This window comes from Moschus berezovskii, chromosome 4, assembly GCF_049115385.1.
Source record: "Moschus berezovskii isolate FMDL1 chromosome 4, NW_MosBer_1.0, whole genome shotgun sequence".
NCBI lineage: Eukaryota > Metazoa > Chordata > Mammalia > Artiodactyla > Moschidae > Moschus > Moschus berezovskii.
This window is the reverse complement of record NC_142463.1, coordinates 121,947,300-121,964,542: the sequence shown is the minus strand read 5'-3', so window position 1 is coordinate 121,964,542 and position 17,243 is coordinate 121,947,300. Positions and strand designations below refer to the sequence as shown.

At 38.4% G+C, this 17,243-nt stretch overlaps 1 protein-coding gene across 1 annotated transcript in view; it reads left to right on the top strand.

The window, feature by feature from the left end:
- Positions 1 to 16,868, top strand: part of TMCO1 (transmembrane and coiled-coil domains 1) — an 81,778-nt gene extending 64,910 nt beyond the window's left edge. Inside the window, exon 7 of the mRNA XM_055401837.2 lies at positions 16,278 to 16,868. Within this exon, the coding sequence (XP_055257812.1) occupies positions 16,278 to 16,376 (99 nt within the window). The 3' untranslated portion in view covers positions 16,377 to 16,868. The remainder of the gene's footprint in view (positions 1 to 16,277) is intronic.
- The last annotated feature ends 375 nt before the right edge of the window (positions 16,869 to 17,243 follow it).

Below are 17,243 nucleotides of genomic sequence, written 5' to 3'. Positions count from 1 at the left end.
TAACAGCATCATCTTTGAAGTTTTGAAATAGCTCAACTGGAATTCCATCACCACTAGCTTTGTTCATAGTGATGCTTCCTTCCTAAGGCCCACTTGACTTTGCACTCCAGGATGTCTGACTCTATGTCAGTGATCACACCATCATGGTTATCTGGGTCATGACGATCTTTTTTGTACAGTTCTTCTGTGTATTCTTGCCACCCGCTTCTGTTAGGTCTATACCATTTATTTTCTTTATTGTGCCCATCTTTGCATGAAATGTTCCCTTGGTATCTAATTTTCTTGAAGAGCTCTCTAGTCTTTCCCATTCTGATGTTTTCCTCTGTTTCTTCACATTACTCACTTAAGAAGGCTTGTCTTATCTCTCCTAGCTATTCTTTGGAACTTAGCATTCATATGGGTATGTCTTTCCTTTTCTCCTTTGCCTTTCACTGCTCTTCTTTTCCCAGTTATTTGTAAGGCCTCCTCAGACAGCCATTTTGCGTTTTCGCATTTGTACTGCTACCTGGACTTCATTACCTAGAAATCACCATCTGAAAACTGTAGCATTTTCTTAAGTGAAATAAATGTTAAGAATGATTGTTGAGAAAGTTCAGCTCAAGCTAGTCTTTAAACTCGTTTCAGTTATTTCAGAAATTTTGGTGAGGTATATGTATGGCAGTTAATTTCATGAGGCCATTTACCATGGTAGTCAGCAAACTTTCTGTTTACTCACTACTTTGTATGGGTCTAGGTGATGAATATTTTTGTATTTACTTTTCAGACCATACAATTTTTATCACGGCAACTCACCTCTGCCATTATAATATGAATACAGCCCTAGACAATATGTAAAGAAATGAGTGGGGCTATGTTCCAACAAAACTTTATTTATGAAAATCCGGCAACAGGGTTCAGGCAGGCTTTTGCAAACTCTTCCATTATGTTATGAAAACAGCCCTAGAAAATACATAAGTGAATGAGTGTTGCTGTATTCCGGTGGAACTTTATTTCTAAAACCAGGCTATAGCACAGTCAGCCATGCTCCTCCGAGAACCAAGAGTGTGTAATATGTGCTATAAAGTTAAAGTAAGAGTATCTACAGATACTAGACTGGTAGAGCTTAATGAAGTAATTGCTTACTGAATACCCCAAAAAGGGTAGGAGGAGACAATTGGCAGCCAAAAAAGAAAATTCAGTATTTTTTTTCAGCCAAGGAGGATGTATGTTCATACTTTTAATTTCTGTTTGTCCAGTTGTCTGCACTGATATTAATAAAAGAAAAGTATATAGAGTTATAGTATAGGTATTCTGAGATATTAAAAACCTTTGAAAAATCCCTAAAATGACCTTTTATAATTTTTATTTTATTAGCTGACAAAAGTTTCTATAGTCCTTTCCCCACTTCTTAGTATGTATTCTAACAGGAGGATTATGAACTTATATCAATTTGAAATAGTTCAACATTTGAAGTTTTTCTGTGGAATATATGCTTCTTTCTTTTAATTAAAATCCTTATTCACTTGCTCTTTCCGTATTTTCTTTTTTTGTTTCATTTGATTTTTAGGATCTTAGGTTACATAAGATTTGACTCTGTAGATGCCTGTTTAACCAGTCATCATATAAAATATGAGGCTTTCAGAGTACAGAATACAATTCCCTCAATGAGACCATTCTTAGGCAAAGAAATAGGCCACTTGATTTCAGATATATACTGTAGCATAAAGTAATTTTGAGAGAACATAATGAATTGTTTTTGTGTTGAGGTTGTCAAATTGATTAAGTGATGAGGAAACTAAGATAGAATGATTTAAGTTTCTATAGTGATTGGTCATACTCTGCCTTACACTACAGGATTTTTTAATTTGTTTTTGTCTACTTGTAATTTTCATCTATGTTATCCTTTCCTCCCCAACTCTTTTAAGGTAGTGATTTCTTAATTTCCTGTATATACCTTAAAGAATCTATATAGAGTACATAGTATGCACCTAAAAGGCATGTATGAAACAAAACAGTAGATATTATACCCAAATATAAACTTATAAACTTGGCAAATTGAGGTTGTACCACTTGTTGTCCCTACCGCTATGTATGAAAATTCATCAGTTCAGTTCAGTTCAGTCACTCAGTCGTGTCCGACTCTTTGCGACCCCATGAATCACAGCACGCCAGGCCTCCCTGTCCATCACCAACTCCCAGAGTTCACCCAAACTCATGTCCATTGAGTCGGTGATGCCATCAGTCATCTCATTCTCTGTCGTCCCCTTCTCCTCCCGCCCCCAATCCCTCCCAGCATCAGAGTCTTTTCCAGTGAGCCAACTCGTCGCATGAGGTGGCCAAAGTATTGGAGTTTCAGCTTTAGCATCAGTCCTTCCAATGAACACCCAGGATCGATCTCCTTTAGAATGGACTGGTTGGATCTCCTTGCAGTCCAAGGGACTCTCAAGAGTCTTCTCCAGCACCACAGTTCAAAAGCATCAATTCTTCGGTGCTCAGCTTTCTTTATAGTCCAACTCTCACATCCATTCATGACCACTGGAAAAACCATAGCCTTGACTAGATGGACCTTTGTTGGCAAAGTAATGTCTCTGCTTTTCAATATACTATCTAGGTTGGTCAAAACTTTACTTCCAAGGAGTAAGTGTCTTTTAATTTCATGGCTGCAAAGTCTGACACTGTTTCCACTGTTTCCCCATCTATTTCCCATGAAGTGATGGGACCAGATGCCATGATCTTTGTTTTCTGAATGTTGAGCTTCAAGCCAACCTTTTCACTCTCCTCTTTCACTTTCATCAAGAGGCTTTTGAGTTCCTCTTCACCCTCTGCCATAAGGGTGGTATCATTTGCATATCTGAGGTTATTGATATTTCTCCCGGCAATCTTGATTCCAGCTTGTGCTTCTTCCAGCCCAGCGTTCCTCATGATGTACTCTGCATATAAGTTAAATAAGCAGGGTGACAATATACAGCCTTGACATACTCCTTTTCCTATTTGGAACCAGTCTGTTGCCCCCAACTCCAGTAGAAATTGTCAAACTTTGGCGTTTTTACTGTATGTTAGGTAAGAATTGCTATCTCATTGTAGTTTTAATTTGCATTTGGATTGAGCATCTCTATTTGTCTAAGAGCTACTCATGTATTTTTTTCTTTCTTTGGTAGGTGAGTCACTGTGTATGCTTTTTGCCTGTTTAACTATTGGGTTGTTGGTCATTTTCTTAATTTTTAGCTCTTAGGGAGTTTAGCCCTGTGTACTCTAAGTTACTAATAATCTTTGCAAACTGTCGTTTGTGTTTCAGTTTTACTTAGTATGGTTTTTCCCATGCAAAATTTTGTTTGCTGGAGTTTTTTTATTATTATTATTAGTCTTTTATTTAAGTTATACAGATATTCATCTTTGTTTTCTTCTACTATTTGTTAGTTTCTTATATAGTTTCTTATATAGTCATGGCTCAATCAATTTGGAGTTAATACTGGCATACCTTATTTTTTCTTTTCTCTCTTGTTCTTTGCCTACTTTTGTGTGATTTTTATGAGGAAAAACATGAAAATATGGATTCATTTGAGATCAAAGTTTGCCTCCCCATTTTTTTCAAAGACCAAGAAGCTAGAGGGTCGTGAGATTGCAGTGAGGTGAATGATAATTCTTGAATTTGATATGTATTTGAATAGGGTGAATCCCTGTCAAATTATTAATTAATATTTTCTCTTTGAAATTTGAATGTCTGTGTTTGAGTAGGGATGCTCCTCCTTTCTTCACACTTTGTGTAGATGATCAGGTCTTTTGGAATTTGGGAGCCATAGGATGGGTGAAACAGTGTTATCTGAGATCCTAGAGCAAAAGAATATGAAGGAGTGGGTCAAAACATACATGTCATATTGGAGAGTCTCAAGGTTTAATTTGTCAGTGTGACTGCCCCTGGTAGCAGTTTTCCCAAGGAATCCTCAGGCAGTGCTTTCTTATGCCCAGAAACTACTTTCTAATTTCCTATACTCAGTAATTCCAGTACTTTTAATCTTTTTCGTTTATTGTGGTAAAATAAATATCACATAAAATACAGTTTTAACTGTTCATTTCTTTGACATTAAGTACATTGCGTGGTGTTGTACAACCATCACCACTATCCATTTCTAGAATTTTTTCATCTTTCCAAACTGAAAATCTGTGCCCATTAAGCACTAAATCGCCATTATCCTCTCCCTTCAGTCCCTGGAAACCACCATTCTAATTTCTGTCTCTGATTTTGACAGTTCGTGTTTGTGAATTTGCCCTCATAAATGTAGAATTATGTCCTTTTGTAACTGGAATGTTTTCAGGGCTCATCTGTGTTGTAGCATATGTGATAATTTACTTCCATTTTAAGAGTGAACAAACTCTCCACTGTATGTATACACTGTTTTTCATCTATTCATCTGCCAAAGGACTGCTTCTACCTTTTGGCTGTTGTGAGAAATGCTGCTGTGAACACAGGTATATAAATGTCCGAGTTCTCGTTTTCACTTCTTTTTCATTTATATTCCACAGGTAGAATTGCCGTCATACTACAATTCTATGTTTAATTTTTCTGAGGCATCAGCACACTGTTTTCCATAACTAGCTACCATTTTTACCCAGCACTGTTAATCTGAAGTCTCATTTTACCACCAGTTTGAGACCATAATCTTATGAAAGATTAATATGTCAGTTAATAACATCTCTATAGAGTTAACCAGAATCCACTTCCTTTACTGAGAGTGATAGTGTGATTGAATCAACTAGCTCTTCATGACAATACCCCGAGGGCATTAAAAAAGAGCATCACCTTAAGAACAAGTGCACAGACAAACGAAAACAACAACTGCTAACTTATGTATCATTGTCATGTGATTAAAAGAGGGTTAAAAAAGAGCATCACCTTAAGAACAACTGCACAGACAAACAAAAACAACAACTGCTAACTTATGTATCATTGTCACGTGATTATCATAACATCAGGGCTTCCCTTTACCCTTTACAACATTGGCTCAGATTGTAAAGAAGCTGCCTGCAATGCAGAAGACCTGGTTCGGTTCCTGGGTCAGGAAGGTCCCCTGGAGGACTAAATAGCAACATACTGCAGTATTCTTGCCTGGAGAATTCCATGGACTGAGGAGCCTGGTGGGCTATAATCTTTGTGGGTCACAAAGAGTCAGACATGACTGAGCTACTAACACTTAACTTATCATAACATGCCCCCTTATTATGATAGAGGTATACTATTAAGTTGAATAAGGATATCTATCTGCTTCAGTAACTTTTCCCTGTTTCCCAGGTTTGATTCCTGGGTCGGGAAGTATTCTGGCCTGGAGTGGGTAGCCTTTCCCTTCTCCAGGGGACCTTCCCAATCCAGGTCTCCCGCATTGCACGTGGATTCTTTACCATCTGAGCCACAAGGGAAGCCCAAGGAAATACAGTATTTGGAGGTAAAACAGCAAGGTTTGATTCTTGTTGCCACTTACTAGCCTAATGTCCTTGGGAAAGTCATATAACCTCTCTGAGTCTCAATTTTCACAAAGATGAAATCGGGTTTAGGGTTTAGTGTGCAACTTCACTACATTATGATAATCAGATGCCAATGATATAGAAAGTTATCTGTTATTCTTAAAGTGGTAGTTTTTTATTTTTTTAAAAAAGTTAGCGCCTGCCCCTGCCCTTGGGATGTTTTTTAAATTAGTGTTTGTTTCCCAGCCCAAGATAGGACTGATTCTTTTCATAGATTTTTTAAAACATGGTGGTGATATGTCAAATTAACTGAAAATAAATCTAATTACCTTTCCTTGTTTTATCTTTCTCCTTTTGTTTACTTCCTTAATATGTGGTGATTAGTGATTAGTTGCCTTGACCTTCACATCACTATTTCCTTTGTGTGAATTTGTAGCAGCGGAAATGGTAGGTCTGCCAGCTTTTATCGGAGGTGTTAAGTTAGTCCAGTGTAGTGACGGATTTTAAGAATAAAAGGAATTTTCTTAATTCGTAAAATTAAAATACTTGCTTTTTTTTTTCCTTTTCTTATTATGAGTCAGTAATGGATTGAGTAAATGATCTCCTCTATAGAAAGTGTTCTAAATCTTAGTGAAAATCCCAGCAAATTTACCTGGTAAACAGCTAAGGGAAAACAGGTCTCTTCTTATAATGATAATTATATCATTATATGATATAATATTTATATGATAATTAAAGCCATAACAAAATTCTCTTTACTTTGAAAGCAAAAAGAATTAGTGTTTATGAGGAAAAGTACAAGAAAGAGTTTCTTATATTTTTTTTCCTTTGTCACCCACATCTTAGTATATAACCATATGGATATATGTCTATGATCTGAAGAAATGTTAGTGAGAATTTGTCATTGTCTCCTTCCATAGGTATATGTGCTTAGGACAGGGATAAAAATAAGTTTAATTTTTTTATCACACTTTTGGCTTATGTAGGGCAAAGAATTTTGATATGGCTTGTATGTCTGTAAGGACAGGTTCTAATTATGTCATGTCAGTTTATCTTAAAGTCATCAAAATGGTGGAAGGACCAACTAGATGCCTGCCATCTCCTGCATCTCATCAATTTATGTCAGTTTATTTAAGGATTAGAACTTAATTCATTAATTTCAGTATAGCTCATCTTTAAGCAAAGTATTTTCATTTGTAGTATTTAACTTTAAATCAGAGAATGCATTTGGTTTGAAAAGTGATAGGTAAGTACTAAGTGAGAACAGGTTATTCAGGTGTCTTCTTAATCTGATCCCTTTGAATTGTTTCAGTGAGTTTAAGGCTTCATTTAGAATATTCTTGTCCATGTTGAAGAATGATTCAAATCCTTCACTATGCCAGGAATTCTTTGATGCTGAGATGCAAGAGCAAGGAGTGTAAAGATTATCTCTGCCCTTTTGAAACTCAGTCTATGTGGGAAGACAGATCCATAAATAATAGCAGAGTGTGATTGATAAATTTTGTATGTGTACATATATAAAATGGTTTGAGAGGGGGGAAAGTGTGCTATGGAAGTGAAATGACTATAGGAATTAGTTCTGTGAAACTAAATTTTATACAAGAGGGGCATTTAAATTGTGTCTTGAAGGGTGAGTAGGGGTTTTCCAATTTTATCAGAATTTTCTTGGCATCAGATCAGATCAGATCAGTCGCTCAGTCGTGTCCGACTCTCCGCGACCCCATGAATCACAGCACGCCAGGCCTCCCTGTCCATCACCAACTCCCGGAGTACACTCAAACTCATGTCCACAGAGTCGGTTTCTTGGCATAGTTGTAGTAAAAACATGAAGGCTTGAAATTATGTAGTGAACATAGAGATCACCAAGTCCAGAATTGTTGGTGAACGTCAGTGCTTAATGCCTGTACTTCACAGTACAGTATTAAGTGATTTTCCCCTGTGTTTCTTTCCTTCTTTCTATGTGTTTCTTTTTCCTTTGTTTATTTATTTATTTATTGGCCCTGTTGTGTGGGTTATGGGCTCTAAGTTTCCTGACCAGGGATTGAACCCAGGCCCAAGCAGCAAAAGTACCAAATCCTAACCACTGGACCATCAGGGAACTCCCTGCATGTGTTTTTTGTAGTGTCAGTCTGCTAGTGACAGATTATCTTACTCTTCATTTATCCCAAAATATTTGTTTATCCTTACTTTTGAAGGATATTTTCATAGGATATAGAATTCTGGATTGACTGCTTTTGTTTGTTTTAATCCTTTGAGCTTCAGTTTTGTTTTCTTTTAAATAGTGTCAACCCATATTTATTACAATTATATACAGTCAGATCTTATATTCTGAAACCTATACCTGATCTCAGGAAACAACACGTTTGGGGACGGGGTGGGGACAGAGGAGGGCCCGGGCCTGGCTCCTGGTGGGGTGGGACGTCTCCCCAGGGCGGCAGCAGAGCCACAGCAAGTGAGCAATCAGGAGCAGTGTACTGTCACTTGTAGCAACGACCAGGCCGGGGCTGTGACAGGCACACACGGCAGCATCATCTGGGCAGGGCCTTGCTGGGGAGCCCGGGGGCCTTCACCCAGAGGGGAGCGCAGGGCCATCGCTTCTGTAGTCAGGACAGTGTGGGCCCCGTGGCCACTGGTGAAGCATCTTCAGGTATTTCTGATGAGAAGACCTTTATGTCTTTGTATCCCTGTAGATAATAATAACTTTTCTCTGGCTGCTTTCAGATATTTTTCTTTAAGCTGGGTTTTCAGCAATTTGACTATTATGTGCCTAAGGGTACTGTAATTTAACTTTTTGTTTTTTGCTGTACTGGGCTTAACAGGATCTTAGTTCCCCAACCAGGGATTGAACCTGGGCCTCCGTGGTGAAAGCACCAAATCCTAACTACCAGACCAGCAGGGAACCCTGCCCCCCCAAGGGTATTTTTTTTAAATTATCCGTCTATAGCTTAGGGTTTGTTTTTTTTAATTTGGGAGAATTTCAGCAATTATTTCTTTACATATTTTTTTCTGCCCCATTCTTTCTTTCTTAATTCCATTTACTTATAGTCTATTTAGTATTGTGCAATAGTCTCTTCAATTAGTCTTTTTCTGTCTGTTGTTTAGATAGGATAATTTCTTGTAATCTGTTTTCAAGTTCACAGACTCCTCTCTTATATCGCTAATCTGAGTTTATCCTAAGCTCATCCAATGATTTTAAAATTTTGATATAGTATTTTTTAGCTCCTGAATTTCCATTTGGTTAATTTTTAGCCTTTTTCCTTCCTTGCTGAAGTTTACTATTTGTTCATTTATTGTGAATGAATATATTTTCTTTTATGTCCCTTGGCATGGTTAATTAGCTTCTTTAAAACCTTGCTTACTAATTCCAACGTTTGGATCATCTCAAGGTTGAACTCTGTCTGTTGCCTGTTTTCTTTTGTCTGGGTCATGTTTTCCTGTTTCTTGGTATGTCTCAATTTTGGATTGTATCATGTGCATTGTAAATGATAAGCTATAGAGAGTAGGAAAAACAAGAGATCTTTTCAAGAACATTAGAGATATCAAGGGAACATTTCATACAAAGATGGGCTCGATAAAGGACAGAAATGGTATGGACCTAACAGAAGCAGAAGATACTAAGAAGAGGTGGCAAGAATACACAGAAGAACTATACAAAAAAGAGCTTCACGACGAAGATAATCACGATGGCGTGATCACTCACCTGGAGCCAGACATCTTGGAATGTGAAGTCAAGTGGGCCTTAGAGAGCATCACTACAAACAAAGCTAGTGGAGGTGATGGAATTCCAATTGAGCTATTTCAAATCCTGAAAAATGATGCTGTGAAAGTGCTGCACTCAATATGCCAGCAAATTTGGAAAACTCAGCAGTGGCCACAGGACTGGAAAAGGTCAGTCTTCATTCCAATCCCAAAGAAAGGCAATGCCAAAGAATGCTCAAACTACCGCACAATTGCACTCATCTCACACGCTAGTAAAGTCATGCTCAAAATTCTCCAAGCCAGGCTTCAGCAGTATGTGAACCGTGAACTTCCAGATGTTCAATCAGGTTTTAGAAAAGGCAGAGGAACCAGAGATCAGATTACCAACATCCGCTGGATCATGGAGAAAGCAAGAGAGTTCCAGAAAAACATCTATTTCTGCTTCATTGACTATGCCAAAGCCTTTGACTGTGTGGATCACAATAAACTGTGAAACATTCTGAAAGAGATGGGAATACCAGACCACCTGACCTGCCTGTTGAGAAACCTGTATGCAGGTCAGGAAGCAACAGTTAGAACTGGACATGGAACAACAGACTGGTTCCAAATAGGAAAAGGAGTACATCAAGGTTGTATATTGTCACCCTTCTTATTTAACTTATATGCAGAGTACATCATGAGGAACGCTGGGCTGAAAGAAGCACAAGCTGGAATCAAGATTGCTGGGAGAAATATCAATAACCTCAGATATGCAGATGACACCACCCTTATGGCAGAAAGAGGAACTCAAAGGCCTCTTGATGAAAGTGAAAGAGGAGAGTGAAAAGGTTGGCTTGAAGCTCAACATTCAGAAAACAAAGATCATGGCATCTGGTCCCATCACTTCATGGGAAATAGATGGGGAAACAGTGGAAACAGTGTCAGACTTTATTTTTTTGGGCTTCAAAATCACTGCAGATGCTGATTGCAGCCATGAAATTAAAAGACCCTTACTCCTTGAAAGGAAAGTTATGACCAACCTAGATAGCATATTAAAAAGCAGAGACATTACTTTGCCAACAAAGGTCCATCTAGTCACAGCTATGGTTTTTCCCATGGTCATGTATGGATGTGAGAGTTGGACTGTGAAGAAAGCTGATCGCCAAAGAATTGATGCTTTTGAACTGTGGTGTTGGAGAAGACTCTTGAGAGTCCCTTGGACTGCAGGGAGATCCAACCAGTCCATTCTAGAGGAGATCAGTCCTGGGTGTTCATTGGAAGGACTGATGCTAAAGTTGAAACTCCAATACTTTGGCCACCTCATGCAATGAGCTGACTCATTGGAAAAGACTCTGATGCTGGGAGGGATTGAGGGCGGGAGGAGAAGGGGACGACAGAGAATGAGATGGCTGGATGGCATCACCGACTCTGTGGACATGAGTTTGAATGAACTCCGGGAGTTGGTGATGGACAGGGAGGCCTGGCATGCTGTGGTTCATGGGGTCGCAAAGAGTTGGACATGACTGAGCGACTGAACTGAACTGAACTGAACTGAACTGATAGAGAGTCTAGATTCTGTTATTCTTAACAGAGAGGGGTGTTTTTGTCTGTCTGTTTGTTTAAGTGGGCAGTTAGGTTGGCATTCAGACTCCAAGGTGTTTCTTCTTTGTGATAGACATCTAGGAAATGTCAGTTGTTTTAGTCTTAGTTGGTTGAAGGCAGTCTCTCCCATGAATAGTTTAAGAGTTAACCAGAGAATTGGGCAGAGTTTGCATGCTAAGTTGCTTCAGTTGTGTCTGACTCTTTGCAACCCCGTGGACTAGCCCACCAGGCTCCTCTGTCCATGGGGTTTTCCAGGCAGGAATACTGGAGTAGGTTGCCGTTTCTTCTCCAGGGGATCTTCCTGACCCAGGGATCAAACCTGCATCTGTTACATCTCCTGCATTGGCAGGCAGGATCTTTACCACTAGCGCCACCTGGGCAGAGTTTAGATGCAGAATTTTACAGTGCCCTGTTCACTCTGTTTTCCAGGAATTTTTTTCAGTTGCTATGGTTGGAGAAGGAAATGGCAACCCTCTCCAGGATTCCTGCCTGGAGAATTACATGGACGGAGGAGCCTGGTGGACTTCAGTCCATAGGGTCACAAAGAGTTGGACACGACTGAGTGACTAACACTTTCACGTTCATGGTTGCCCTCAACTCTGTCCTTTGGTACTTCAAACTAGTAAGACTACAATTTCATACTGAGTTTTAGATACCCCACATAGTGCCAGCTGGGTTCTACTATCTGTTATGAGATTTTAAAAGGATAGAACATCTATCTTCTTACACAAAACTAAAATTCAGACCATTCTCCTTGACTGATTGAAATTGTCACTTGATCCCCTATGCTTCCCAAAAGAGATCCTATTTACAAAAGAGGCCTTTGGACAACCTAAGGAGAGAAAAATGCTCATTCAGCTTTACAAAGGAAATGATGTTATTCTGGTGCAGATTTGATGTGCTTATCCTCTTAGAATTTTGATTTTCACCTTGCAAGATATGTGTTGAAGTCAGCAATATAATTTATTACAACGTAGCTGTGTTCAAGAATGTTAGAGTGCCACAGCCACACAGGACTGTGGCTCCTTTCAAGGTGCTTGGTGGGAAAATTTGAAGGGCCCAACAAGGGGCTTCAGGTTCCCAACACTATTTTATCAATTTTCTTTGTTGGTTTTTTACATGAGATTTTGTTTAAAGAAAGGGTTCTGTGACTAAAGAGTCTAAAAATAATTGATCTAGTGAGCCCCTTCTTTTAAATATAAGGAAAATTGAGATTTGGTACAATAAAAAGATATTGTGTATTGGTTTTCTTTTTTGCATAATTTGCCAGTATTGGAAATCAAGTCTTCTGACTGTTACCCAGTACTATTTCAGCTACATAAGTGTTGTACTGTCATTAAATATTTAATCTTTTTGTCATCCTCCTGAACAGCCTATTCTGATACAGTGTGAAAATCCTGGGACTGTTGCATTCAATGTGACCATTCAGGGTGTTTGGATTTACAGGCAGTATTATGCATAAAGTAAAGATTATGTTATGGGAACTTGAAAAATTGTAATCAATTGGAACGGAAGGTTAGTTGCCGGATGCCAGAGAAACTAACAAAGAGCGAAGTGAGGGTGGCTATGGCTTGAGTTATTTTAGCTAAATGACTAAGAAATAAAATTTAGCAGAATGTGTTTATTGCCAGTGACCTGGGTCTTCCCAAAATATCCAGTTAGCAATGAACAACTTCCTTTTCTTGATCACCAGTCCTTATCCTTTGCAGAGAGGAAGGAACGCAAATCCTGTAGTGGTATTTTTCTGAGCTTCCTGCCAAAAGAAGGCATGATTACGGGAAAATGTTTGTCCTTTGTTTTTCCCTTCTGACACACACTCTTCAGTTGTTACCCGATTACACAGGACTGGACAGAAATTCAAAATAATTTTTCCAAAAAATAACTTCTAAAGCATTACCACATCTTATATTTTGTATTTCTGTTAAGCATTCTTCTGTATTATCTTCTTACTATATTAAAACTCTTATCTTTTAGCATAGTGCATATTTCTAAACTGTATCATATAAGAATGCCTGAAAAATTGGAGGAGAATTGAGAGACTATAGGAAAGCAGTCAAGTTTAATTAATGAAGTTCTTGAAAGATACAAAGGAGAAAATGTATATAAACGAATCTGCTATACAGTGTGAAGCTCAGTGAATATTTATTGAATTACAACCTGACAGTTGGATCTCCTTTTTTTAATCTACATATAAGGATAATATGTGTCACTGAGTTGTTGTGAGAAATGAGAATATGTATGTGAAGTGCTTAGAATAATGCCTAGCACTTTGAGATAGCACCTATGGAAATATTTCACATTTTTAATTATCCTGTTCAGCAATATTGTAAAAAGTTGAAGACAAGGAATGAGAAAGTGATTTATAACTATTTTTATTTTTTTTTTTATTTCTAAAAAAGAATTTTTAATACAGTTATTTTCCCATATATTCTTGAGTCTTTGTATGCATGTTTATGACTCTTTTTTAGAGCAGTTTTAGGTTCACAGCCAAACTGAATGGACTGTACAGAGATTTCCTGTCTGACTCCTTGTCCCCCAGTTGCACATAGCCTCCTCTACTGTCAGCACCTTACAAAAGAGTGGTACATTTCTTTACAATCAGTAAACCTACATTGACACATCATCTTTCAAAAGTTCATAGTTTATATTAGTGTTCACTCTTGATGTTGTACATTCTATGGGTTTTGATTTATATGCACTTATTCACTTATGGAGAAGGAAACGGCAACCCACTCCAGTGTTCTTGCCTGGAGAATCCCAGGGACGGGGGAGCCTGGTGGGCTGCCGTCTGTGGGGTCGCACAGAGTCGGACACGACTGAAACGACTCAGCAGCAGCAGCAGCAGCATTCACTTAACAATGTATTTTTTCTTTCTATGGTGTGCTCTTATATAGTCTTCATAATTGTAAGTTTTTAACAGGTCAGGCCTGCTGATTTTTCACTTCTAAGATAAAATATCCTTTAGAGAGTTGTGGTTTAATAGAGGAAAACTGTGCCTGATTTATAACCTTCATCTGCCCCAGCTTTCTTATCTCAAAATCAAGGATAACTAAGGACTGACATAGAGTCCTTAAAGCTATTCACAGACTTTAGAATTTATAGAAATGTAGAATATTATTACTCCTGTGGAGAGAATCATGGCCTCTAGCCTTCACCAAGGTCTTCTGCATCTAAAACCTCCAGTTAGTTTCTACATCTGTTTCAGAGGAAAAGACTTCATAGACAGAGAAGCAGGGAGAATTTTATCTAAGAAAAGCTATTCCATAAAATAAATCCTTTTTCTTTCTAAGGAAGGGAGGGGCTTCCCTGGTGGCTCAGTGGTAAAGAACTTGCCTGCCGATGCAGGAGACATGGGTTCGATCTGTGATCCAGGGAAGATCCCACATGCTGTGGGTCAACTAAGCCCATGCACCCACAACTACTGAGCCTGTTCTCTAGTGGCCAGGAGCCGCGACTGCTGAAGCCCACGTGCCCTACAGCCTGTGCTCCACAATGGGAGAAGCCGCTGCACCCGCAGTGAGAAGCCTGTGCACCACAACTCGGGGGTAGCCCTGAAAGTGAAAGTGTTAGTCACTCGGTGGTGTCCGACTCTCTGTGACCCTGTGGACTGCAGCCCGCCAGGCTCCTCATCCATGGGGTTCTCCAGGCAAGAACACTGGAGTGGGGTGCCATTTCCTTCTCCAGGGGATCTTCCCGACCCAGGGATCAAACCGCAATCTCCTGCACTGCAGGCAGATTCTTTACCATCTGAGCCACCAGGGGAGCCCAGAGAGTAGCCCTCGCTCACTGCAACTAGAGAAAAGCTCATATAGGAACAAAGACCCAGCACAGTCAAAAATAAATAAGTAAACATTAAAAATATTGTGGGTTCAATTTTGAGAGAATAGGAATTCAAACTCATTTTTAGAATTTCACTAAAAGATAAGATTGCATATAGTAAATGCAGAGCATGGGTATTAAAATACAAATACTTGGGTAATGTACCACTGATAAACTTGATTTGGTATTTACAAAGGGAGTCTGGGATGAGATCCACAAGGAGAACAAAGCATAAACCTGCCTGAATTTACATGAACTTCGGTCCTGGCTACTAAAGTGCCTTGTTTTAACATTTCTGTTGCTATTGTGGTCATTGCTGTTAGGGCTGTTTTCCATCTAGAACACTGGCTTCTGTCCAGTAGTCATTTATATGTTTTTAATTCATAATGAGATTGTCAGCAGTCTACCCTTTCAGTCTGCACTTGGAAATATTTCCTATTTTCCTTTTACTTGCCTTCTTTAAATCACAGTAAACCTGTGATTTAAAGGGCATCAGAGGTTTTTGCACTGGTCTTTATCTCTAAAACGATAAGGACTCACTTAATTGACCCTTGTCTCTACAGAATAAGTGAGCAAGGATGCTTTGTACATTTTGTCTAGATTATATTATTGTATTTGTTAGCTAGAGAAATGTGTTTATAAGTAACTAATTCTGTAATGTCTTATTATTTTAGATTTTATCTTTAAAGTAATGTCCCATCATGCGTTGCTTTGCTGGATACATTATAGGTGGTCAGGGAATACATCCTGATTAAATAGGAGTGGCATTCTGTTATTTGGTCTTTTTACTGCTTTGTGCAATGAATTTTTAAAGGGGGCATGAAGGAGCTACTTTTATTATGAAACTAACAAATATTCTCCAGCTTTACTGAGGAAAACTTACCTGAACTACTAATGGTTGTTTTTCTTCTTGTTTTTAGATTTACTTTTATTGTTTATTTCTCTATGGCCATGCTTTGAGGCTTGTGGGACTTTATCAATACTCTTCCAGGTTTTAATTGATTTCTCAAATATTAAATGAAGGAATTAGCAAGCATAATTAGATATCTTTAAGGTTTTTCCCGCTTACAAATGCTGTACAAAGTCTTAACCGACCTTTACTTACCCCTCCAAATTCATGTACCTCTTTCCTCCACCGTTAAAACAAACCAGTTCCTCCCGACATCGCACCACCCACTCCTGCTTGCTCTTTAGAGCGCCTGCGCCTCTCTGCTCCCCTTAGTTGGGCCCTTGTCCTTCAAGAGCCAAATGTGTTCATTCCCAAACTGTCTGTGTTAGTTTTACTCATTGTTGTATTTATGTGATTTAATTTAATGTTTTATTATATTAACTGATGAAATCTGAGTATAAAAATAATTTTTTGTGAGTTCTAGTTTCATAAAGTGAGTTCCTAAAAAAAACCCAAAAAACTATTGAATTAGATTTAAGTGGGACAGCTGAAACAGATGAGGGGCTGTGCTAAAAATATAGGTGGATTCTGGACTCAGATCTCTTTGCAAGATTCTTAATTCTTTCACTTATTTGAAGAAGTTGATACTGACTATTTTAGTTTTAGCTTCAGGTGTTGCAATAATGAATGAATTCAGCTATAAGATTCAGAAAAGTCGGAAAAATAACAGAGTAGTCATCATTCTATTTTAGGTGATATCAGTACTTTTTATTTGTAAGGCTTCTCTTTATGAGATGTATTTTAAATACTTTTCTCATATTAAAACCCAGTTTTTATTCTGTTTCCTTCACAGAACATCCAGAAGATTCTTGGCCTTGCCCCTTCACGAGCTGCCACGAAGCAGGCAGGTGGATTTCTTGGCCCCCCACCTCCTTCTGGGAAGTTCTCTTGAAATCAAGAAGAACCCTATATTTCTGTCATTCTTTTCAGATATTCAAATCAGACCCAGCAACTATTTCACAGCAAGAGCCATAGGCAGCCTTAGCACTTGGGCTAATTTCTAGATTTGAGTTATTTTTAACCTTTTTGGGGGATATAATTTGAATAAGAATGGTACCTAATAAACGTGATAGTGCTTTTGGTCAGAGATTAATTTTTTTTTAATAAATATGTTGATTAAATAAGCCCAGGTGATGTTTGTATAATGAGAAACAAATTCGTATTTTGCTTACATGAATTTTTCCGTGGGGTCAACTTTCAAGTATGTGCTGTGTGCCATGTATCGTGGAAGTTGGCTCTCCATGAGCATTTTGAGATCTGGAAGAAAAATTTAGTTTATATAACTCTTAATTGAAACTATATATTGTGTTTTTTTTTTTTTTTTTAGCCAAATATATGACCTGAGATCTAATAAAAGAGGCTAGAATTTTACTTATTTCATCTACGAGGAGATATCTGTTTTGATTCGCCGTATTTCTAGATACATATTTTTAGTAATCTGAACATAAGGGCAAATGTTGGCTAGAAAGGGGCAATGCTGTTTTTGTTTTTGTTCTTTTTCTCCCCTTCCCCTCACCACAGCGCAGTGTTTGAGAGTAATATTTTATCACTCTTGCTTCATATGCTCAAATATAAAGTTGCCCCGTTATAGGAATTGGAAAGCATGAAAGGAAAGGAAAGTAGTAACTCACGGGAGTGTGACAGTGGAGCTCCTCCGCAGTCTCCTTCGTACCCCAGTACAGTCTGCGGGGTTCTTGAGAAGATTCAAGCTGATCCCGCTCTCAGTTCTCCCCTTGGAGGCACATTTATAGTTGCATGT